Raw genomic sequence first — 21,581 nt, forward strand, 5'->3', positions numbered from 1 at the left:
TAGTGGTTGAATATTGGGATTGCTTGAATATGTGTGACTGTTGTGTCACTCGCAGGATTGTTATGGTAACTAGCAGCATATACAGTATCTTATTTACACACGACCTGGCACAAAACCTTCAAGGTACATTTAGTTCCACATATTTTCTTTTGGCTTAATACCAGGAATGTCTTGCAACAGAGATTCAAAGTTATGATAATAAAAGAAAAACATTTTTGGCCTCAAAGTAAATTTCCCCCTGAAGTTGTTAGAAGTCGCACAATAGGCACTGAGCTTTTCTTTAGTAGAGCACTTGAATCTCTTTGATTTGATTGGATAAGATTAACTGGCCAGTAAACAGACTTTATTTACTCTTGAAAGCTGATTTTTACTCATATTTAGTGCTTTGTGAGTGTTAGTTGGCTTCAGTTTGGGCAAGATAACTTATGTCACTTTTGATACATCAGATGACATTTGTGTGTGAAATTTTTACTTAAGTGCATTAGTGATCATAAAAGTTTCATAAAGTATTTGTTGCGAATCATGGGGAAATTAGTATTATGATGCAATAAAGAATCAAATTACCTGCTTTGTTCTGCCTGCAATCAATTTTTGAAGCCTCAATTTTCTCCTCCTTGAATGACAACAGTGTGCTTTCATGCATTAGAACAAAATATAGGGTGTAAAGATAAGTTTGATCACAACAACAGTACAGTCATCATTAATTCAAAGAATTGTACCATTAGATCAGTGTCAGTCTCTTCCTCAGATGGGCTGTTGTATTCCCTCCTCTTCCTATTTTTCATGGGCTTTAACATCTCATGTTCATGTACGGGCACCAGTGCTTGTGTGATCCTTTCAACACCTGCGAGACTAAAGCATCCATAAAGAAACAAAACAGCCATAAAATCTCCTGTACTAAAAAAGAATGGCTCTTTACACAATGTTACACAATGACACATTATTCAAATGATATCCCTGTGTGGTACACATTTTGTGGACCCATTTTATATTAGGTGCCTTTAACTACTCTGTACATAAGCATTTGATACAATGAACTTATTATGTGCATACGTGTTGTTGCATTGCACAAGTACCAGCATTTAATTACATCTGTAGTTACACTGTTAACCTTACCACCTAACCCTACCCCAATCTTTACCCTATACCCTACCCCAAAAACTACCTGTACCTCAACCTCAGTAGCAGCAAATGTGAATCTTGTGAGAATTTTACAGAATAACATTTACTTACATAATAAGTACATTGCATTGTATGTATTTTAATGTTAGTACACAGTCCTTTAAGACACTGTAACATGACTTCACATCAGAAGGGAAGGAGGACACAGGGAAGCGGGTTCCAGGCTCAGGTAAGACTTTTAATCGGCCACTTCAATACTTTACAACTTCACAAAATCATCAGCTTCACAGGCACGTAGTCACTTAAACACATTAGCTTCACAAACACAATAGGTTAAACACAACAGCTTCTCGAGCACCGTGGGCTTCCTTGTGCCAGACTCGCTCTCTCCGGACGTACACTCGACCATGCCCCCGCTGCCACATATCCCCACCGCCCGACTCAGGCTGGGGAGCCATCCGGACTGTCTACTACTCCCCCCTCATTTCTGGAAAGGAAGTCAGCGACAGCCATTTGCGCCCCCGGTCTGTGGACCACCTTGAATTTAAAGGGCTGGAGAGCTAGATACCACCGGGTGATCCGCGCATTGGTATCCTTCATGCGGTGGAGCCATTGGAGTGGTGCATGATCTGAGCAGAGGTTGAAGGCCCGCCCAAGCAGGTAGTAGTGGAGAGTGAGGACCGCCCACTTGATGGCCAGACTCTCCTTTTCCACGGTGCTGTACTTTGTTTCCCTCAAAGAGAGCTTGCGGCTGATGTACAGCACTGGGCGCTCCTCCCCCTCCACCACCTGCGAGAGTACGGCCCCCAGCCCCCTGTCTGAAGCGTCCGTCTGCAACACAAAAGGGAGAGAGAAATTAGGTGCATGTAAAAGCGGCCCCCCGCAAAGTGCGGCTTTAACCTACGAAAATGCCTGTTGGCACTGCTCTGTCCAGTGGACCGGGTCTGGAGCTCCCTTTTTAGTGAGATCAGTCAGCGGGCTGGTGATGTCCGAATAGTTAGGGCCCGAGCTCCGCCCTCTCCGGAACTACCGTAGCCAACGTCACAGGGGCCGCCTCCCTCCACAATTTCAGGAGGTTGAGGTGATAAATTTGACACGCGCCCCCTCTATAAGCTCGCTTTACCTCATAATTGAGATCCCCCACTCATTGTGTGTGAACTCAAAAGGTCCTTGCCACTTGGTGAGTAATTTGGAGCTCGATTTGGGGAGTAATACAAGTACCTTATCTCCTGGTGCAAATTCCCATAGCCGAGTTCCCCTGTTATACAGTCGGCTCTGTCGTTCTTGAGCTTGGAGCAAATTCTCCTGTGTTAGTTGCCCCAAGGTGTGGAGTTTTGCTCTAAGATCAAGAACGTATTGAATTTCATTCTTACTGGTTGAAGGTCCCTCCTCCCAAGCTTTGCGTATGACGTCAAGCATGCCGCACGGGTGCCGCCCACACAGCAGCTCGAATGGGGAAAACCCAGTGGAAGCTTGCGGGACCTCTCATACTGCGAATAACAGGGGATCGAGCCATTTGTCCCAATTTCTAGCATCCTCGTGCACGAACTTATGAATCATATTTTTAAGGGTTTTATTAAATTTCTCCACCAGGCCATCTGTTTGTGGATGGTAAACGCTGGTGCGAATTGACTTAATGCCCAATAATTTGTAAAGCTCACGTAGTGTCCGTGACATAAAGGTTGTGCCCTGATCGGTGAGGATTTCCTTCGGAATCCCCACCCGGGAGATTATTTTGAAGAGTGCCTCAGCAACACTGCGTGCTGAGATGTTGCGCAGGGGCACTGCTTCCAGATATCACATTGCATAGTCCACTAGGACCAATTCAAAGCGATGTCCGCATGTTGACTGCTCTAATGGCCCGACAAGGTCTATGCCAATTCTCTCGAAGGGGACCTCGATCAGTGGAAAGGGGCGCAAAGGCGCTTTTGGGGTGGCCAGTGGATTCACCAGCTGACACCACCTGCGAACATCGCCGCCAATGCCTGGCCAATAGAAATGGGCTATTAGTCAATTCAGTGTTTTTCTTTCCCCTTGATGCCCTGCCATGGTACTAGAATGAGCCGCCTGGAACACCATTTCCTGGCGGCTCTGCGGTATTAAGAGCTGGGTTGTATCTTCCTTTGTTTGAGCGTCCTGTGTCACTCTATACAACCGCTCGTTTATAATTGCGAAATAGGTATATGAAAGTGTGACATTCGGCTGGAGTTGTTGACCACTGATCACTCTCACTTGGTTGAAGGCTTGCTTGAGGGTTCCGTCTTGCGACAGCTCCAAAGGGAAATCCCCTTCGTCATCCTGACGTGGAGCTGACGAAGACGGCCCTGGCTCCGCCTCCCCTGCCAGAGCATCGCACATTTCACATCTCCTCGCTTCTGTGCAAGACCCATCCGCGCATATTCCCTTTAATACATTTCTAAATTCAGGCCAATTAGTCCCCAAAATCAGCGGATGGGTGAGGCGGGAACTAACCGCGGCCTCCACTCTATGATTTGTTCCCCGGAATTTAATCACAAGGGTCACCACAGGGTAGTTGTGAATATCCCCATGCACACACTTCACCCTCACCATTTTAGCTGTGCCCAAAGCCTTGTGTTGAACCAAGCGTTGGTGGATAGTGGTTTGATTACAACCCGTGTCCACCAGTGCTTGGTGAGTACCCCCCTTGACACTTACCGGTATCCGGTATGCTCCGGCCTGGTCGGGGGCAGTCTGCGGAGTGTCGGGGATCCATACCACCGTCCCCAGCTCCATCACAGCACAGAAGTGTCCCGGATCTCCGCAACTCCAGCAGGCTGGCCCAGGCGCTATGCTTGCACCTGCATCGGTGGGCGCCTCTGGCTGAGGGGGAGAACGGCGGGGCACTGTAGATGTTGGAGGTACCGACCCCTGCGCATGGGAAACTGGCCTTGGTGGTGGGACTCCTCGCCTCCACGGGGCAGCAAAGGGCCCTGGGGAGAGAGCAGAGTGAGAGGGAAGAGGGGAGGGGGAGGAGAATGTCGAAAACATAGGGGGAGGGGAGAGAGAGTAGGAGGGCTCTTCCACCCTTGGGTACGCTGCCATATGGTCCTCCGTCAGTCGGACAGCTTCCTCAAGCAACACCGGGTGGTGGCACTGGACCCACTCTGCCATTCCTTTTGGTAGTCGATGGATTAGCTGCTCCAGCACCACCTGGTCGATCACTCCCATGACGTCACGATCCCCCACCAGCAACCATTTCCGGCAGGTGTCTCGGAGCCGTTGAGTGAAGGCAAACGGGCGGCCGGTCTTCTCCAGCTTCATGGAATGGAAGAGCTGGCGGTACTGCTCTGGACTGCGGCCAACCCGCTGCAGGATGGACTTCTTCAGGTCTTCATAAGCAAGGAGGTTAGCCGCCGGAAGTTGTTGAGCAGCAAGCTGGGCTTCCCCGCACAACAACAGGAGGAGCTTGGCCGCTTATTGGTCATGCGGCCAGCCCCAGATCTCGGTGGTTCACTCAAAGAGGTTGAGGAAGGCTTCGGGGTCATCTTCCGCCCCCATCTTCAAAAGCGTGGGTGGGGGCAGGGGGCTGTGTTTGTCCGGGGACGCGGCCAGGGCTCTCTCCTGGCTGAGGAGGCTCCAGATCGCATGCTAGTCCTCTGCTTGAACTCTTAGGGTCTCGAAGAACCGGCGATCTTGGTCTTGGTGAAGCTCAAGCAGGAATTGTTGGTGGGTCTGGTGTAGGCCGACGAAGGACTTGAGGATCTCTGCCAACTGCGAGGACTCCATGGGGCATACTTCAATGTCCCAGGTTTCGGCACCAGTGTAACACAACTTCACAGCAGAAGGGAAGGAGGACACAGGGAAGCAGGTTCCAGTCTCAGGTAAGACTTTTTAATCGGCCACTTCAATACTTTGCAACTTCACAAACTCATCAGCTTCACAGGCACGTAGTCACTTAAACACATTAGCTTCCCAAACACAATAGGTTAAACATGACAGCTTCTCGAGCACCATGGGCTTCCTTGTGCCAGACTCTCTCTCTCCGGACGGACGCTCGACCACGCCCCCGCTGCCACAGACACCTAATATAAAGTTGGACCCATGTTGTTAATAAAACAGCATTTGTACATGAAAAAGCTGTAATAACAAAAAGGAAAAATGGGGGGAAACTTTGGGGAAATTTTTTTATATGGCAACTCTGTAGCACAATAGAAAATGGTCCAATAACTAGTTTATTTAAAAACGATCAATTTCATGTTTCATAATGAACTTCTACATTTACACATTTGGACCTCCTACAAACTCAAATTGAGTTAATCATTATCCTCTATCTTGCAGCATTGCTCTTGAAAGCGAAACTCATCCTCAGTGTTAACTGTACAATCTTATTCTTCTTGGCTTCTTTCTGCAGAACAATACTGTTCATTTTTCTGAACACATGAAACATAAATTATAATTGTGTTATTTATGTATATACAATTATATTAGTACAAACATTTCCAAATATGTTAATAATTGCAAAAATAGGGGGCCTGGGTAGCTCAGTGAATACTGACTCTGACTACCACCCCTGGAGTTGCAAGTTCGAATCCAGGGTGTGCTGAGTGACTCCAGCCAGGTCTCCTAAGCAACCAAATTGGCCCGGTTGCTAGGGAGGGTAGAGTCACATGGGGTAACCTCCTCGTGATCGTGATTAGTTGGTCTCGCTCTCAGTGGGGCGCGTGGTAAGTTGTGGTAAAGTCTCCGCGGTGTCATGCACAACGAGCCACGTGATAAGATGCGCAGAGCGGAGGCAACTGAGACTTGCCACCCAGATTGAGGTGAATAACCGCGCCTCCACGAGGACCTACTAAGTAGTGGGAATTGGGCATTCCAAATTGGGAGAAAAGGGGATAAAATAATAATAATAATAATAATTGCAAAAATAGAATTGATCCTACTACAGTATCAATGAAGAAATGCATCATTGCTATTCAACTGTGGTACAGAGTTGCCAAATGGCAACACACACATATCTTCTCAATTTCCCGTAAAACTATATTGTAAAGTTGATCTGTGAACAGCAACATTTTTTAAATGATCAAAGTTACAGCAAAAAAAAGAAAAAAGAAAAAAAAATCTGATGTAATAGAAATGTACAGAAATGTGTTTAATCATTAAAAAAATATTTGACTGAGCATCATATTATGCCAAAGTGTTGAAACTGATAGTCAGTTTAAAAGCTATGAAATGTTCCTGTCTATTAAAATACTGATCAGTTATGCACATTAGTAATGTAAAGGTCGGTGTAATGTGAATCCTTGTCAACAAATTAACAAATTGAAGTCATGTAAGAAAAATGGTAGTATATTTAATGTTATAATACTGTTCTGTAACTAAAATTGATGTTTTGATGAAAATTGAATTTGGATGAAAATTATTGTCATTTTTGTTATGAATTAAATTTTATTGCAAATGAAAATATTGAAAGTGTAATATACACTCACCGACCACTTTATTAGGTACACCTGTGCACCTACTTATTCATGCAATTATCTAATCAGCCAATCGTGTGGCAGCATTGCAATACATAAAATCACGCAGATACAGGTCAGGAGCTTCAATTAATGTTCACATCAACCATCAGAATGAGAAAAAATTGTATCTCAGTGATTTAGACTGTGGCATGATTGTTGGTGCCAGATGGGCTGGTTTGAGTATTTCTGTAACTGCTATCTCCTGGGATTTTCACACACAACAGTATCTAGAGTTTACTCAGAATGGTGCCAAAAACAAAAAAACATCCAGTAAGCAGCAGTTCTGCAGATGGAAATGCTTTGTTGATGAGAGAGGTCAGTGGAGAATGGCCAGACTGGTTCGAGCTGACAGAAAGTCCTACAGTCTGTGTACCTCAGCAAAACCAGGTTATGTTTTTCCAGTCTTTAACTGTCCAGATTTGGCGAGCCTGTGCCCACTGCAGCCTCAGCTTTCTGTTCTTGACTGACAGAAGTGGAACTCAACGTGATCTTCTGCTGTTTCTGAGTTACCGTAGTCTGTCAGCTCGAACCAGTCTACCCATTTTCTGTTGACCTCTCCAGGGTTCCCATTCTTTTCAAGGCACAATTTCCCAGGACATTTCCAGGACAATTTACATGTTTGTGCCCAACAGGTGTAATATTTAAGCAAAAACACACAAGATCTTAATGTACATTGTGATTATCGGATGGTTATTTTTTCTCAATTCTGTATTTGATAGTTTCATTTTATTTTAATTACCAAAATCTAATAAAATTTTATTTGTGTCTGAAATGTATTAATGAACATGATTAATTAATTATGAACATTGCAATATAAATTTTTTTCACATCGTGTTTTTATACAAAATCCTCACAATACAATCCAAAACAACATTGGAGATATTTTTGTCAAATGAAGTGTTCTGCTATTATTATTCATTAAATGTATTTATAGCAAACATTACATTACTATACAGTAGTGAGGGCACAAGCACTGAAAGTGTGGAGGACCTATTGCTCTTCAAAGGATTATTATTATTATTAGGGCCCAAGCACTGAAAGTGCGGAGACCCTATTGTTCTTCTAAGGATTATTATTATTAGGGCCCAAGCACTGAAAGTGCAGGGCCCTATTGTTCTTCTAAGGATTTTTCATTATTTAGGGCCCAAGCACTGAAAGTGCGGAGACCCTACTGTTCTTCTAAGGATTCTTCTTCTTTTCAAGGTTTTCGGTACTTTTGGGGTACTTAACATGCTTGAAAACTCTTGAAAGTTTGCACACAAATCAGAGTCGTCAACCATTAGGGCTGGGCAAAGTTGCAGGGGGGGGGGGACTTGCGGGGGGGCTCAGTAGCGCCACCTAGAAAATGGGCATGTTTGGGGGGCTCTGTAGCACATCCCTTTTGAGCTACCATCACCAAACTTTGTACACATATATCTCATGAAGCCGGACAACTTTCATGCTGACAGTCATAAGCTCCGCCCAACAGGAAGTTGGCCATTTTGGATTGTTTGAAAAATGCATGCTCTGGAATTTGAAATACTCTTCCTAGGGATTTCATGTTACAGGTACCAAATGTGGGCAACATCATGCCAAGACATTGATGATGCTAAATTGCTAACTGATTTTTGATATATCGCACGTTGTTGCCATGGCAACGCGATAAACTAATGTCAAAAAATTTGAAAAAGGAAGTGTCTTATATCTTCTGCGTGCATCGTGTGATTGACATCAAAATTGAGCCAAATGTTTGGCCTTGCGGGCTAATTACATTGATGTGGCTATTGTGGGTCACGGTCATAGAAGCACCAACTGGCAGAAGGAAGTGACACCAAAAAGAGTTTGCCGACGTGTTCTCTCCTCTTCCCGGTCAGACTAACCTCATACAACACCATATCGAGACCCCACCGGGAGTCGTAGTGCGTAGTCAGCCATATCGTGTACCGGAACACAAGAAAAAGGTGATTCGGGATGAATTAGAGGCAATGCTCGAGATGGGGGTGATAAAAGAATCGCACAGCGATTGGGCAAGCCTGGTTGTTCTTGTACCGAAGAGTAACGGGTTCAGTCCGGTTCTATGTTGATTACCGTATAGTCAACGCGGTGTCTAAATTTGATGCATACCCAATGCCCCGAATTGACGAACTGCTCGATCGGTTGGTTGTGACTAAATTTTATTCGACATTGGATTTAATTAAGGGATGTTAGCAGATCCCCTTAACTCCATTATCCCAAGAAAAAACTGCCTTTTCCACATCGTTCGGATTACACAAATTCGTCACTCTTCCGTTCGGTTTGTTCGGGGCTCCCGCCACGTTCCAGCGCCTCATGGATAAGATCCTCTGGCCACAAACTGCGTATGCCGCTTCCTACTTAGATGATATCATTATATACAGTAATGACTGACAGAGGCATATGCAGCATCTGAGAGCCGTCCTGAGGTCGCTGAGGTGGGCAGGGCTCACGGCAAACCCGAAAAAGTGCACAATTGGGCAGGTGGAAGTACGGTATCTGGGCTTCCACTTGGGTCATGGGCAGGTACATCCCCAAATTGATAAGACTGCAGCAATAGCGGCCTGCCCACGTCCCAAGTCCAAAAAGGAGGTGAGGCAGTTCATGGGGCTGGCTGGCTATTACAGAAGGTTTGTTCCTAATTTCTCTTATGTCACCAGCCCCTTGACTGATCTCACAGGGGGCACCAGATCCGGTCCAGTGGACAGAGCCGTGCCAACAGGCTTTCACGAGAGTGAAATCTGCACTCTGTGGCGGGCTGCTTTTACATGCTCTTAACTTCTCTCTCCCCTTTATTTTACAGACAGATGCATCAGAGAGGGGGTTGGGGGCCGTGCTCTCACAGGAGGTGGAGGGGGTGGAGCGCCCCGTGCTGTACATTAGTCGTAAGCTCTCTTTGAGGGAGACTAAGTACAGCACCATCGAGAAAGAGTGCCTTGCCATCAAGTGGGCGGTCCTAACCCTCCGCTACTACCTGCTGGGGCGGGCCTTCATCCTCCACTCGGATCACACCCCGCTTCTGTGGCTCCACCGCATGAAGGATACCAATGCGCGGATCACTCGTTGGTACTTGGCATTTCAGCCCTTCAAATTGGTGGTTCACAGGCCGGGGCCACAGATGGTTGTGGCTGATTTCCTCTCCAGGAATGGGGGGGGAATTGGCAGGCCAGACGTTGCCCGGGCCTGAGTCAGGTGGTGGGGGTATGTGGAGCAGGACGTGGTCGTGTGTCTGTCACTGGGGAGAGAGGAAGCGGTAAGGACCATCACCTGGTGATTAATGATGCGTAACACCTGTTTCTCGTTACAGTGACGACGGAGATGGGCTTAAAAAGGGCGCTGAGAATGCCAGTGAGGGAGAGAGAGTTGCGTGTAGCTGAAAGCCACGTCTGTGTCTGAGAACCTGTTTAGTGTTACGTGAAACTGAAAAGCCTGCTTTTTGTTACATGAAGCTGAAAAGCCTATACTTTGCCTGTGAAGCTGAATGCTGAATAAAAGCTGATTTACCTGGACTGCCAACTCGCTTCCCGCTTCCTTCCTGGTGAAACCTTTACACTCACGCTACGCTCTGACACACTGCTGATGCTTCGATGTGAATGCTCTAATTTGTTATTATGGACGACAAAAAAAATATGCTCTGCTCATGCACCAATCATGCTTGTGATGTGAAACAGCATTACACAATATCACACTATCTGATAGTTATGCTGGTAGCACATCCTGATAGGTATTATCTGGCGGACAAGACCTAGGTTTTTAACACCTTTAATGCTGTTGTAATACATACCGACAGGTTCTCCCATGCCTCGACGTGCTCCCCAAGTTTAGTCTTTACATATCACTATTTTCACTGCTGGTAGCACATCCTGAGCAGGAAGCACAGACTGTCAGAACACCGGCAGTTTTTCTTGTGTACCACCACTTCTCAGAATCTCCCAGTATGATGTCTTTTTTTAATGTAAGTCAGTGATTTGATGAGGCCAGCCAATCACTTTTATCTGACCTTCCAAATGATATTGATAAAATCGCTGTGGTAAACATCCAAGCTCTCTCTGTGCAAAACTCAGTGGTGAGTTTAACAACACTTAACATGTGCAACAGCATCGCCGATCGTCAAGCTATTCATGCTCCAGTTCTGGACCGGAGCGTGCATGTTTAAGCTTGTCTGGACATAGTTCAGTTACACTCTTTTCCAAAACATGAACCAGCAACTTTTAGGTGAGCGCATTTTATTGCATCTTATTCAAACAAATGCATTTATGCAAATTGTTTATCCGCTGGGTGCATTCAAAACTACAGACTTAAAAAATGTCAAAGCTGTTAAAGGAGTGATGTCAGCTCATATGCACAACCTTTTTTCACAAAAGATAAATCAATGATGAAAACCAAAGCTTCAAAGAAAATACACAAGAAAATTTGCATTTTATTCTCAATTCTTTTCTGTAGTGCTCGTAAAAAGATTAGTGAAGTGTCACTGAACTTGCCTATGCATAAATCCTGACAGTTTTTAGTTGTATACAGGTGTGTGTCAGTGTTCACAATCCTGAACATCATCAAATCTGTTTGTTCATTTTTTCTTATGATTATTTATTATCTGCACAAGTATATGGCTCTTGTGTGCAAATTCATGTGTGCAGGGCAAGAAAAGGCTAATTGTCCCCTCATTGAATGGGAGGATAATAATAATAAAAAAAGGAAAAACAGACATTATGCTTTTTTTCAGTTTTAGGCTACATTATTTTGTGTAAAAAGAGAGTTCTACATTAGATTGCCATTGTTCTCTTATGTGGTTTGATATGGTCAAAGATAGACTTAAGCAGGTCTAAATATTCTTCCTCAGATTTCATAAACAATAACCCTACATTGTATGTTTTTATTTTCAAAGTAAAGTTAATCAAAACCTATTTGTTAGTTGAGGGTGTGATGTTTGTTCTTCAGCCAGATCTTAAGAAGGAATTTATAGCCAGACTTAAATGTTAATTAACATTTAATTAACATATTAGTCTTGAGGGCTAATCACATGGATGTGACTATTTTGGTCACCATCATAGCACCACCACCTGGCAGCAGGAAGTGTGGCTCTTACAGCAGACTTTATAATAGTCCAGAATTTTTTAGAATAAGGCCAAATTCCAAATGCACGTGTCCACCTTGTACTGTTTTCCAAAAGACACCAGGTGGAAATGGGCCCATGGTGCTTGGGCCTGTCATCGCTGCTTGCAGCTACATTTATCATTATTATTCTTTTCAAGGTTTTCGGTGCTTTTGGGAATGAAAACTCTTGAAATTTTGCACACACATCAGAGTCGTCGGCCATTAGGGCTGGAAAAAGTTGCGGGGTGGGGGCGTGCAGCCATAGCAACACATTAATTGTAATTATTCCTGAGTAAGATTTCATAGTAAAATCTCAAGTGTTAGTTTTCTAAAGATACCTTAATTATGTGTGTAGTCAGAGGGACTCATGAGCAGTAAACCTTTTATTTTAGGTATGTAATTTACCCCGTTCCTCACCAAAGTGGGGATGCCAGGAAAGAGGTTAAATGGACGTGTAAAATGGCAAAAAAAGAACAATATATAATTATAGCTGCAAGCAGCGATGACGGGCCCAAGCACAAATGGTCCATTTCATGGCAACACTGTTCGATATATCAAAATTGTTTCACAATTTAGCATCTTCAATGTCTTGGCATAATGTTGTCTAAATGTGGTAACAGTCTCATGAATCACCTAGGAGGAGTATTTAAAAGTTCAGAGACTGCAATATTAAAAAAATACAAAATGGCAGACTTCATGTTGGGCGGACCTAATGACTATAATTATGAAAGTTGTCCGGCTTGATGAGAACTATATATGTACCAATTTTGGTGACTGTAGGTGAAAATGGGTGTGCTACAGAGGCCGTCTTACATGCCCATTTTAAAGGGGGTGCTATAGAGCTATAGAGTGTTGTGTTGTATATTGTGCACTGTTTATACAAAATAAGAAATCATTGACTGAAACTCATTTAGATTGATCAGTGCTTTCACTGGAAGGAATCTGCAGCCTTAGATCTTTTAAATGGTGTATTGGTTGACCAGGTTACTTCATACAGTGATACTGTACACATGTGCTGAATGTAAACAATTGAAAACACAAGGCCGTCCACGGCCTTCGCGATTAAACAAGTTAAATCAAGCTTTTATTTTTTGCGTTTCTGTGTGTTTTTGACTCTAGTTTCTCACCTCCAGATAAGCAGTTCACTACATGTCCCAGAGTGATTATTAAACCCCAAAAAGCTGTGATTTAATTAAATAAATATATAGTATGTATGTGCTGCATGCTTCAGAGTGCTCTGCACTCTATCTTCTACTAAACACACACACAAGAACGCACATGATGATCATAATGATGTGTTTTTAGTGTATAAGCAGCCAGTTTCACACATTAATTTTGAAGTACGCAGCACACGCAGATTCTATATTTATTCAATTAAATCATAGCATTTTAGATTTTAATAATCACACTAGGACATATTGCGATTTTAATTTGATTAATCTGGGTGTGAATTCTTTTCTTTTTTTTTTATCAGCGGTCCGACCATCATCATTGAATGTACTTGACAGGACTTCGTTCATGACAGTCAACTGTTGATGTTGTTTTACAATGCACAGCCACCAGCAGTGACAAAACGATAAGAATTTGTGTATTTGACATCTATCCTGAGTCCCGATCATTACAATGTTTTTGTACACATAGCACAAACCTTGTTTTAGTGTCTCTCCTTTTCTCCTTATTTATGCTTCCCTTGGGAGACATTATCAGGAACCGTGGAATAAGTTTTCACTGTTATGCCGACAATACCTAACTTTATATTTCTTCAAAACCCAACAAAATTTCACAATTCTCCAAGTTAGCAGAGTGTATCAATGATATCAAAGATTGGATGGCTAGAAATTTCCTTCTACTCAATTCTGACAAAACAGAGGTACTAATTATTGGGCCAAAAACTTCTAAAAATAAGACGCTAAAATATCACGTTGTCTTCTACAGCGAAGAACTTGGGTATTATATTTGATAGCAATCTGTTCTTTGAAAACCACATTTCCAATGTTTGTAGAACAGCATTCTTCCATCTCAGAAATATTGCTAAGTTACGAAACATGCTCTCTGTTTCTGATGCCGATAAACTAATTAATGCGTCCATGACTTCAAGACTAGATTATTGTAATGCATTACTGGGAGGATGTCCAGCAGGTTCCATAAATAAACTAAACTGCAGTTAATTCAAAATGCAGCAGCCAGACTGCTGACTAGAACCAAGTAATATTATTATATCAGCCCAATTTTATCATCGCTACATTGGCTACTGGTTAAGTGTAGACTAAAGACTCATCTTTTCAGCCAGGCATAAACCTATATTTATCAATCAACTCATAGTTATGCTGCATTAGTCAGGTCTGCCGGAATCAGAAACACTTCTCATACACTGTAATCCTGTTTTAAAGTGAATGGCATCTACACTAATATTATTCTATTTGTTTCCCTGTCTTAACCTTAGGATACATATTCTGAGGTTACCAGAGTCTGCCAGATCCAGCTCTGGTCATGCCTGATGTCCGACTCCCACTACAATGTGTTGCTGAGAGATGACGACTAACTGCAGCCTGTGCCAGCCTGATATCACTTCAGTCTACTACGATGGACTTCAGAGAGGACGTACTAATGCCAGCACCAACTTTTAGACATGGGATACTTCACTGGACACTGCCTGAAACTTGGACTTAAGATGTACTCCACCGGAAATGAATCTGCCACAAGCTTACAGTCGAACTGCAATGCACCTTATGGACCTCTGCCTGCATCACCTTGGTCTAAGGATGGACTACACTCTTAAAATGGAATACTTAGATAATACAATTTTATTGCCAGCTTAAGTCTTCATCAGCCAGATAACAAAAGACAATGCATCTGTTTGCACTTCCACAGTTAATTAAGAACATACGTTTTAAGACTTTAGTCATTAATTTTACAGTTAATAAAAAAAATATTTCTGTTCAAACTTAGTTAGTTTACAAATTTTAAACCATGACTTGTACTACACATAATTAACTAATATTGGCTGTTTAATATGATGCTGTTTAGCCAGAGGGGAACTGGCCCCCACAGTGAGCCTGGTTTCCCCAAGATTATTTTTCTCCATTAACCAACATCTTATGGAGTTTTGTGTTGCTTGCCACAGTCGCCTTAAGATTGCTTACTGGGGGTCTAAATATAAATATACTTATATTTATTATTTATTTTGAGGCACAATTTACAATCATGTTTTTGTTTTTTTATTATTAAACCACACTATTATGACTCGAAAACATTACTATATTACAGCTTTTTCTGTTAAAGCATAATTTTCTGTAAAGCTGCTTTGAAATGATGTTGTGAAAAGCGCAATACAAATAAAAATGACTTGACTTGTTAGTTAGTTAAACAGTTTCATTATACTAAAATATTTTCCAAGACAAATAATTATTTTCCAAGAAATTTAGGTATTTTTCTCAATTTCCATGACTTTTCCATGACTGGAAAACTACTGGCCCGTCTGGCACCAACAATCATGCCACGGTCGAAATCCCTGAGATCACATTTTTTTCCCCATTCTGATGGTTGATGTGAACACTAACTGAAGCTCCTGCCCATATCTGCGTGATTTTATGCACTGCTGCCACACGATTGGCTAATTAGATAATTGCATGAATAAGTAGGTGTACAGGTGTATCTAATAAAGTGGTCAGTGAGTGTATATGTAATTGAATGTGTTAAATAAAAATCTTGAGACTGGTTTGAGATATGACAGAAGTCTAGTATTCAAAAAAATTGAGAATCACTGCTCTAGGTGTCCCTAAGAAAAACATGACTGGATTGTGTAAAGTGGTCTCTGTTTGCAGGTGGTTTGATTGAAAAAATACTTTAAGAGGGCTTGATTTTGTCAGCTAAATGGAAAGTTATTTCAGAGGAGCAAGTTTTTACATTTTGATGAAAGATTATGAAGACATTTTTTTTTTCTTCTTTAGAATAACATAATAATGCACAGTTAGGACCAACGTGTATCAAGAAAGTAATTAGGGTCCATTTTAAATTCATGAGGACTTGAAGTAACATGAAACCCATTGATTCATTTGAGATGGTCCACATCTCAAAACTTCAGCCTAAGCTGAGAGCATAAGCTCTTCCCCTCCAAGTAAGTAATCTTGTGTTGAACGTCTCTGTACTTTGTTGAAACTAAATTTCTTTCATGCTTGTACAACTGTATAAGCATGGAATGACAATAAAGTTAACATTGAGACTTGATTTTATAATACAAATTTGGCTGGACAATAAAATAAAAAGCCATTTTTCTCAGTTTCAGTGTTGGTGTAGTTACTGTGTAGCAGTAAATGTGGAATTCTCATAGTTCAAGTACTTCTCAGACATTGGTTCCCTGTGTAAGTCCTCCAGGTGAGTCTGTTTGACTGACGTGTCAATGCATTTGCTGTAACCTAGACCGTCCTGAACTTCCACGTGTCCTCTCTGAAGTCTCTCGCAATCAGCAGAGGCAGCAGACATGCTGTTCCCACCAGCTGAGACACCTGTAAACAATCATTCCTGTTTTTGAAGGTGCTATTGGAAGAAAATAGAGTGCAACAGTCGAGTTCTGGAAGTAATTTCATTAAAGGAATATTCCGCATTCAATACAAGTGAAGCTCAATCATCAGAACTTGTGACATTATGATGACTTCCACAAAAATACTTTCGACTTACCCCTCGTTTATTGAAAAAATAAAAGCACAATCGAGGTTACACTGAGGTACTTAAAATGGAAGTGAATGGGGCCAATCTGTAAACTTTAAAACACTCACTGTTTCAAAAGTATAGCCACAAGACATAAACAATATTCGTGTTAACATGATTTTAGTGTGATAAAATCTCTTACTAACCTTTTCTGTGTAAAGTTATATCCCATATTACAACTTTGCAATATTATAACATATTACAACTTTAATATTATAAATAAAAAATAAAAAAACTCTGTAATCCTGGTATTGGACATAACTTCACACAGAAAAGGTCAGCGATTTTATCACACTAAAATCATGTTAATATGTATAATGTTAACTGCTAGTGGCTAAACTTTTGAAATAGTGAGAATTTTAGTGTTTTTGCACTGGCCCCGTTCACTTCCACTGAGAGTACTGTAACTAGTTTTCAGCTTTTTTTTTATTTATTTATTTTAAAGTGGCAATCAATATAATTCCACAAATGCTGTCGATTGAGCTTATGTTGTATTGAACCTGGAATATTTCTTTAATTTTCTCAACTGAGAAATTGACTTTAAAAGCTAACTTATAAACCTTTAAAGACAGACCTACTATGAGCTCTGAGATTGTTAATCAATGGTATTTGCTTCTGTTAAAGCCATTAGTCAGCATTATTTCTTCATTTAAATAACAACAACACATGTTTAATTGTGGAATTCCCTGTCAAGAACTACACTACCTATGATCCTAAAATACATAAATAAAAATATAGCCAATCACGTTCATCTTTAGAGAGTGTTTGCAGAGAGTGACGAAAGGCTGTTACCCAAAGGTTGTGCAGAAAGTCATTTGGACATGTTAATTGCAAAACATTAACTGTGGATACATGCTCCATCATTTATAATAATTCAGATTCATCAACATATGAACAAAGAGGGTAAGAACTAATTTATGTGGATACGAAATTTTCCATGAGAACTTTTTCTGTGCACTTAAGTTTGCTACTTTTGCACTTTTATTAGTGAATGAGACCCAGTGTAATATTCTGGAGGCATATCATGAATAATTACCTGATTTTTCAGCTAGTTTGATTTCTATGTCAGCTGGTTTTGTATGAGCACCTTCACTGGTCTGGTTAGCAGAACTGATTTTGCCTTGACTGATCACTTCCAGTGATCCACTATCATTAACACATAACTGCAAAGAGTACAGTAGTGTTATTTTTATACATTATTACTCTAATACAATTTAGGAAATAGAGAGAAGAGTCGGCACACCACGGCTCCAAAATGAGAAAAAATAATTTTAATGTTCTCACCTAAGGTGACATTTCGAGCCATGGCTCACCTTAGGTGAGAACATTAAAATACATTTTTCATATTTTGGAGCCATGGTGTGCCGACTTTTCACTCTTTTTCTGATACCAATTTGGTTGGGCACACACACTGAGCTTTTTTTTTTTCTATAATAAAATTTGATCTTAAAAATGTAAGTGGCAATGCATTAGAAATAAAATATCAGAGAAAGTGATATTTAAAGTAAGACTGCAAATGCACAAGCACACTTTTCATGGAAGTTTGTTAGGTTTGAAAAGATAAAACAATATACTGTATATATGTAACGGGGAGAAGAATGGGCAAGGAAGAGGCGGGAACTGGCTGAGCAGTCAACGTAAAGTTTAATGATATAAATGGACTTAACTTAAAACAACAAAACATAAAGACACACACAACGCGGTTGTGTGTATCGCTCTCTCTCAAACTGGCTCCTCAGGCTCATCTTTATCCCCCTCCCAGCTGATTAGCCTGATTCAGGGCTGGCCGTGTGTCCTCATGGCCTGGCCCCGCCCTCCTCCTCATCACAATATAGTTTTCAAATTAAGAGAAAAATATTGTATCACTTTGTCTTTGTCAAATATTATTGGACCATATCCATATTTATATTTTTTGATATTTCACCCAAAATTAAAATCCTGTCATTATTTACTCACTTTCATGTTGTTAAATAAAAATGTATGACCTTCTTTCTTTCATGGAACCCAAAATGAGATGTTAGGCAGAATGTTAAGGATTGTAAGTCTCAGTCACCATTTGCTTTCATTGCATCCTTTTTCCAAACAATGACAGTGAATGAGGCTAATATTCTGCCTAACATCTTCTTTTGTGACGTCATTCCCTAACAGCCTCATTTTTTTTTTGGAATGCCCAATTCCCAATGTGCTCTAAGTCCTCGTGGTGGCGTAGTGACTCGCCTCAATCCGGGTGGCGGAGGACGGATCTCAGTTGCCTCCGCACCTGAGACCGTCAATTCACGCATCTTATCACGTGACTTGTTGAGCGCATAACTGCGGAGACCTAGCACGTGTGGAGGCTTCACGCTATTCTCCGTGGCATCCATGCACAACTCCCCATGCGCCCCACCAAGAGCGAGAACCACATTATAGCGACCACGAGGAGATTAACCCAACGTGACTCTACCCACCCTAGCAACCCGGCCAATTGGTTGCTAAGGAAGCCTGACTGAAGTCACTCAGCACGCCCTGGTCCAGGTGTGGCAGTCAGCATCTTTACTTACTGAGCTACCCAGGCCCCCCATTTTCAATCGTTTAAAATTAAATATGGCATAATATACTGGAAGTCTATTGCTCAATAACATTAACTTAAGATCATGATTTCATGATGGTTATACAAAGTATTGAGCAATGAATAATGTTATATAGTAAAAAGAAAGTATTTTGATTTCACCTTCAGACTGCTGCCAGGTAGGATCGCCATTCTCTCCTTCCAACCCAAAACGTGGACAATAGTCCCTCCAACCTGAGCAGACAGTGACGCTGCTTCCAGTTCTCTGCCTTTAACTGCCTTGATTGCATTTTGAGGCAGCTCCACTTTTGCCAAAGGATGAACAGAGGCTATGGGAAAATAAAAGCTTAAGGGGTTTTTGTGCCAATGAAAATCTGTACTGAGACGTCATGGCTATGATTAAAATAAAGCAAAAAAGTTTTAGTTTAATATTTAAGCTGATGTTAATTTTTTTGATGTTAAAAAACTTTATCCCATCGCATCTTAATATACAGAGACAATGATAAGTAAAACAATTAACCTAAAGTGTAACACTGTGTTGTCTCTTTGGTGCTGTTAAAATATTGCTCTGTTTGTTTGAGCATCCCGACACAGCAAAATTGGCTTGATCAATGGCATGAGTGTGGTGCGGGAGTCGAGACTGAAAACAATGCTTAATTTTGCAGTTCCGTTTAGTGACTCTAGTTGCACAGAAATTACACACTTCAGCTTTAAGGTGCACTCAGTAACTTTTGCCTTTGTGTCATCTTGGACGTACCACTGACACCTAGCGGCTTGGATGCAGCATAATTTAAAATTATAACTTTAATCAATGAGTGAAAGTGTCAAATAACAGGGTGGTTAGGGGCCTGGATAGCTCAGCGAGTAAAGACACTGACTACCACCCCTGGAGTCGCGAGTTCGAATCCAGGGTTTGCTGAGTGACTCCAGCCAGGTCTCCTAAGCAACCAAATTGGCCCGGTTGCTAGGAAGGGTAAAGTCACATGGGGTAACCTCCTTGTGGTCGCAATTAGTGGTTCTCGCTCTCAATGGGGCGCGTGGTAAGTTGTGCGTGGATCGCGGAGAGTATCCTGAGCCTCCACATGCTGTGAGTCTCCGCGGTGTAATGCAAAAAGAGCCACGTGATAAGATGCGCGGATTGACGTTCTCAGAAGCAGAGGCAACTGAGACTTGTCCTCTGCCATCTGGATTGAGGTGAGTAACCGCACCAGCACAAGCACCTACTGTAAGGCTGTCACTGGAATGTCTACACCCAAAAGGCTCTTTGAGAACCAACGTCATAAAACTCTCACACAGATGAGCATCACCACCTAAGACAACACTCCCTACTTTTTAAGGACCATAAAATGCAAATTTCACATCTGCCCTCTCTCTCACCTCAGGTCACTTTAAGGACACCAAAAACTAAGTTATGACTTATCCTGTACTGTAATGTAAAAGGTTTTCTGATCATACATGTTTGGTATCATTCAAGAGGTCTCAGTGCAACTGGTAAAACGGTCTCATTCCCCTTCAGCAAAGTCAAATCACAAGTAAGATTTAAGAACTTAGTAAAATACTGTATTCTATCAGGAGTACGACCCAGATTTCTCACAGAGACCAGATGCTGTATGCAGATTAGATGCATTCTTTGTAAACATCAAACGACCTTCTCAATCAAGTTTCAAAGGTCCACTTACAACTCCCTAAATTGTAAACCAAATCCTAAATAACATCAAACATACACATCTGAAATAACAATAGAATCGTTTGGTACTTAAGGAAGGATGGCAGAGGAGCTCTTGGAATCTGTAAGCAGATCTCCCATGCTGTACTGCTGCATGTAGTTTTGTCAGGTATGTTTCTTTGACTTGTCTTTTATTTTTAGAAATGTTTATTTATTCTGATCATGTGTGAAATTGGCTTTGATTGATTTTGTAACTTACGTTTTAAATCCTACCTGGCAAATAAATTGTTACTTTTTGATTTATTCTGTATTCATCCGAAATCATTTATCACCGGTAGATTGGAGGGACGCCTTTTGTTACCGCAAACTTATGTCCAGGATAACGATCATTACTGGAGCTTATGAATAGGAGAAAACCATTTAAGACTACCAGTCACTGCTTATCACCGTCTTAGCAAGTTGTACGAAATGTGACTAAATAAAACTATCATCTGGTTATGAGCAAGCAGTAGGCGGCCAAACCAGATGATATTAGTAAACCCTGCAACTGCTGACTATGAACGGACTGGCGATTTTGTGTCCGTGAGATCTATGCAATTAATCGGCCGGCATATGACTCTAAGTGACAGTCGGGACCCGACTGAAAGGATAATGAAAATTAAGATGATTCAGAGTAATCAATAACTTATAAAGATCAAATTAAAAGAATGATCAGAAGTTAAATAGAGCTGTAATCTAAATTAGAGGTCAACTTAAATTGGAGTCAGATTAATATAAAATTGGAGTCAGATAAAATGAATAACGGAATCAAAAGTGTGAATTAACAATAAATGCTTTACTTCAGCGCTCAGAAAAGACAGAACAATGCAGAGACCTTCAAGGGCAATTTACTGAAGTTCCACTCCGGAACGGATTGAAAATGATCCCTTTTTACACTACAAAGTAGTGGGAATTGGGCATTCCAAATTGGGGAGAAAAG

At 41.6% G+C, this 21,581-nt stretch overlaps 1 protein-coding gene and 1 pseudogene across 1 annotated transcript; both read right to left on the minus strand.

Annotated features, from left to right (window-relative positions):
* Positions 1–19,327, minus strand: part of LOC127419661 (lethal(3)malignant brain tumor-like protein 1) — a 58,319-nt pseudogene extending 38,992 nt beyond the window's left edge.
* On the minus strand, positions 1,267–6,004 carry LOC127420466 (uncharacterized). Its single transcript, XM_051662785.1, has 2 exons — positions 3,799–6,004; positions 1,267–1,953 (listed from the first exon to the last, which is right to left on the minus strand). Exons 1-2 carry the CDS (start codon positions 4,402–4,404, stop codon positions 1,564–1,566), a joined length of 996 nt encoding a protein of 331 aa, XP_051518745.1. The 5' UTR covers positions 4,405–6,004; the 3' UTR covers positions 1,267–1,563.
* Positions 19,328–21,581: the final 2,254 nt, after the last annotated feature.

Source organism: Myxocyprinus asiaticus, chromosome 29 (assembly GCF_019703515.2).
Source record: "Myxocyprinus asiaticus isolate MX2 ecotype Aquarium Trade chromosome 29, UBuf_Myxa_2, whole genome shotgun sequence".
In the NCBI taxonomy this organism is placed as follows: Eukaryota; Metazoa; Chordata; class Actinopteri; order Cypriniformes; family Catostomidae; genus Myxocyprinus; species Myxocyprinus asiaticus.

What these genes read in the sequence shown, in the direction of transcription:
- LOC127420466 (XM_051662785.1), bottom strand. Translation starts at nt 4,404, where the DNA reads ATGAAGCTGGAGAAGACCGGCCGCCCGTTTGCCTTCACTCAACGGCTC. An exon ending in CCGGAGCATACCGGATACCG is followed by an intron (nt 1,954 to 3,798) that starts GTAAGTGTCAAG and finishes TTTGTGTTGCAG; the next exon opens with ACGGACGCTTCAGACAGGGG.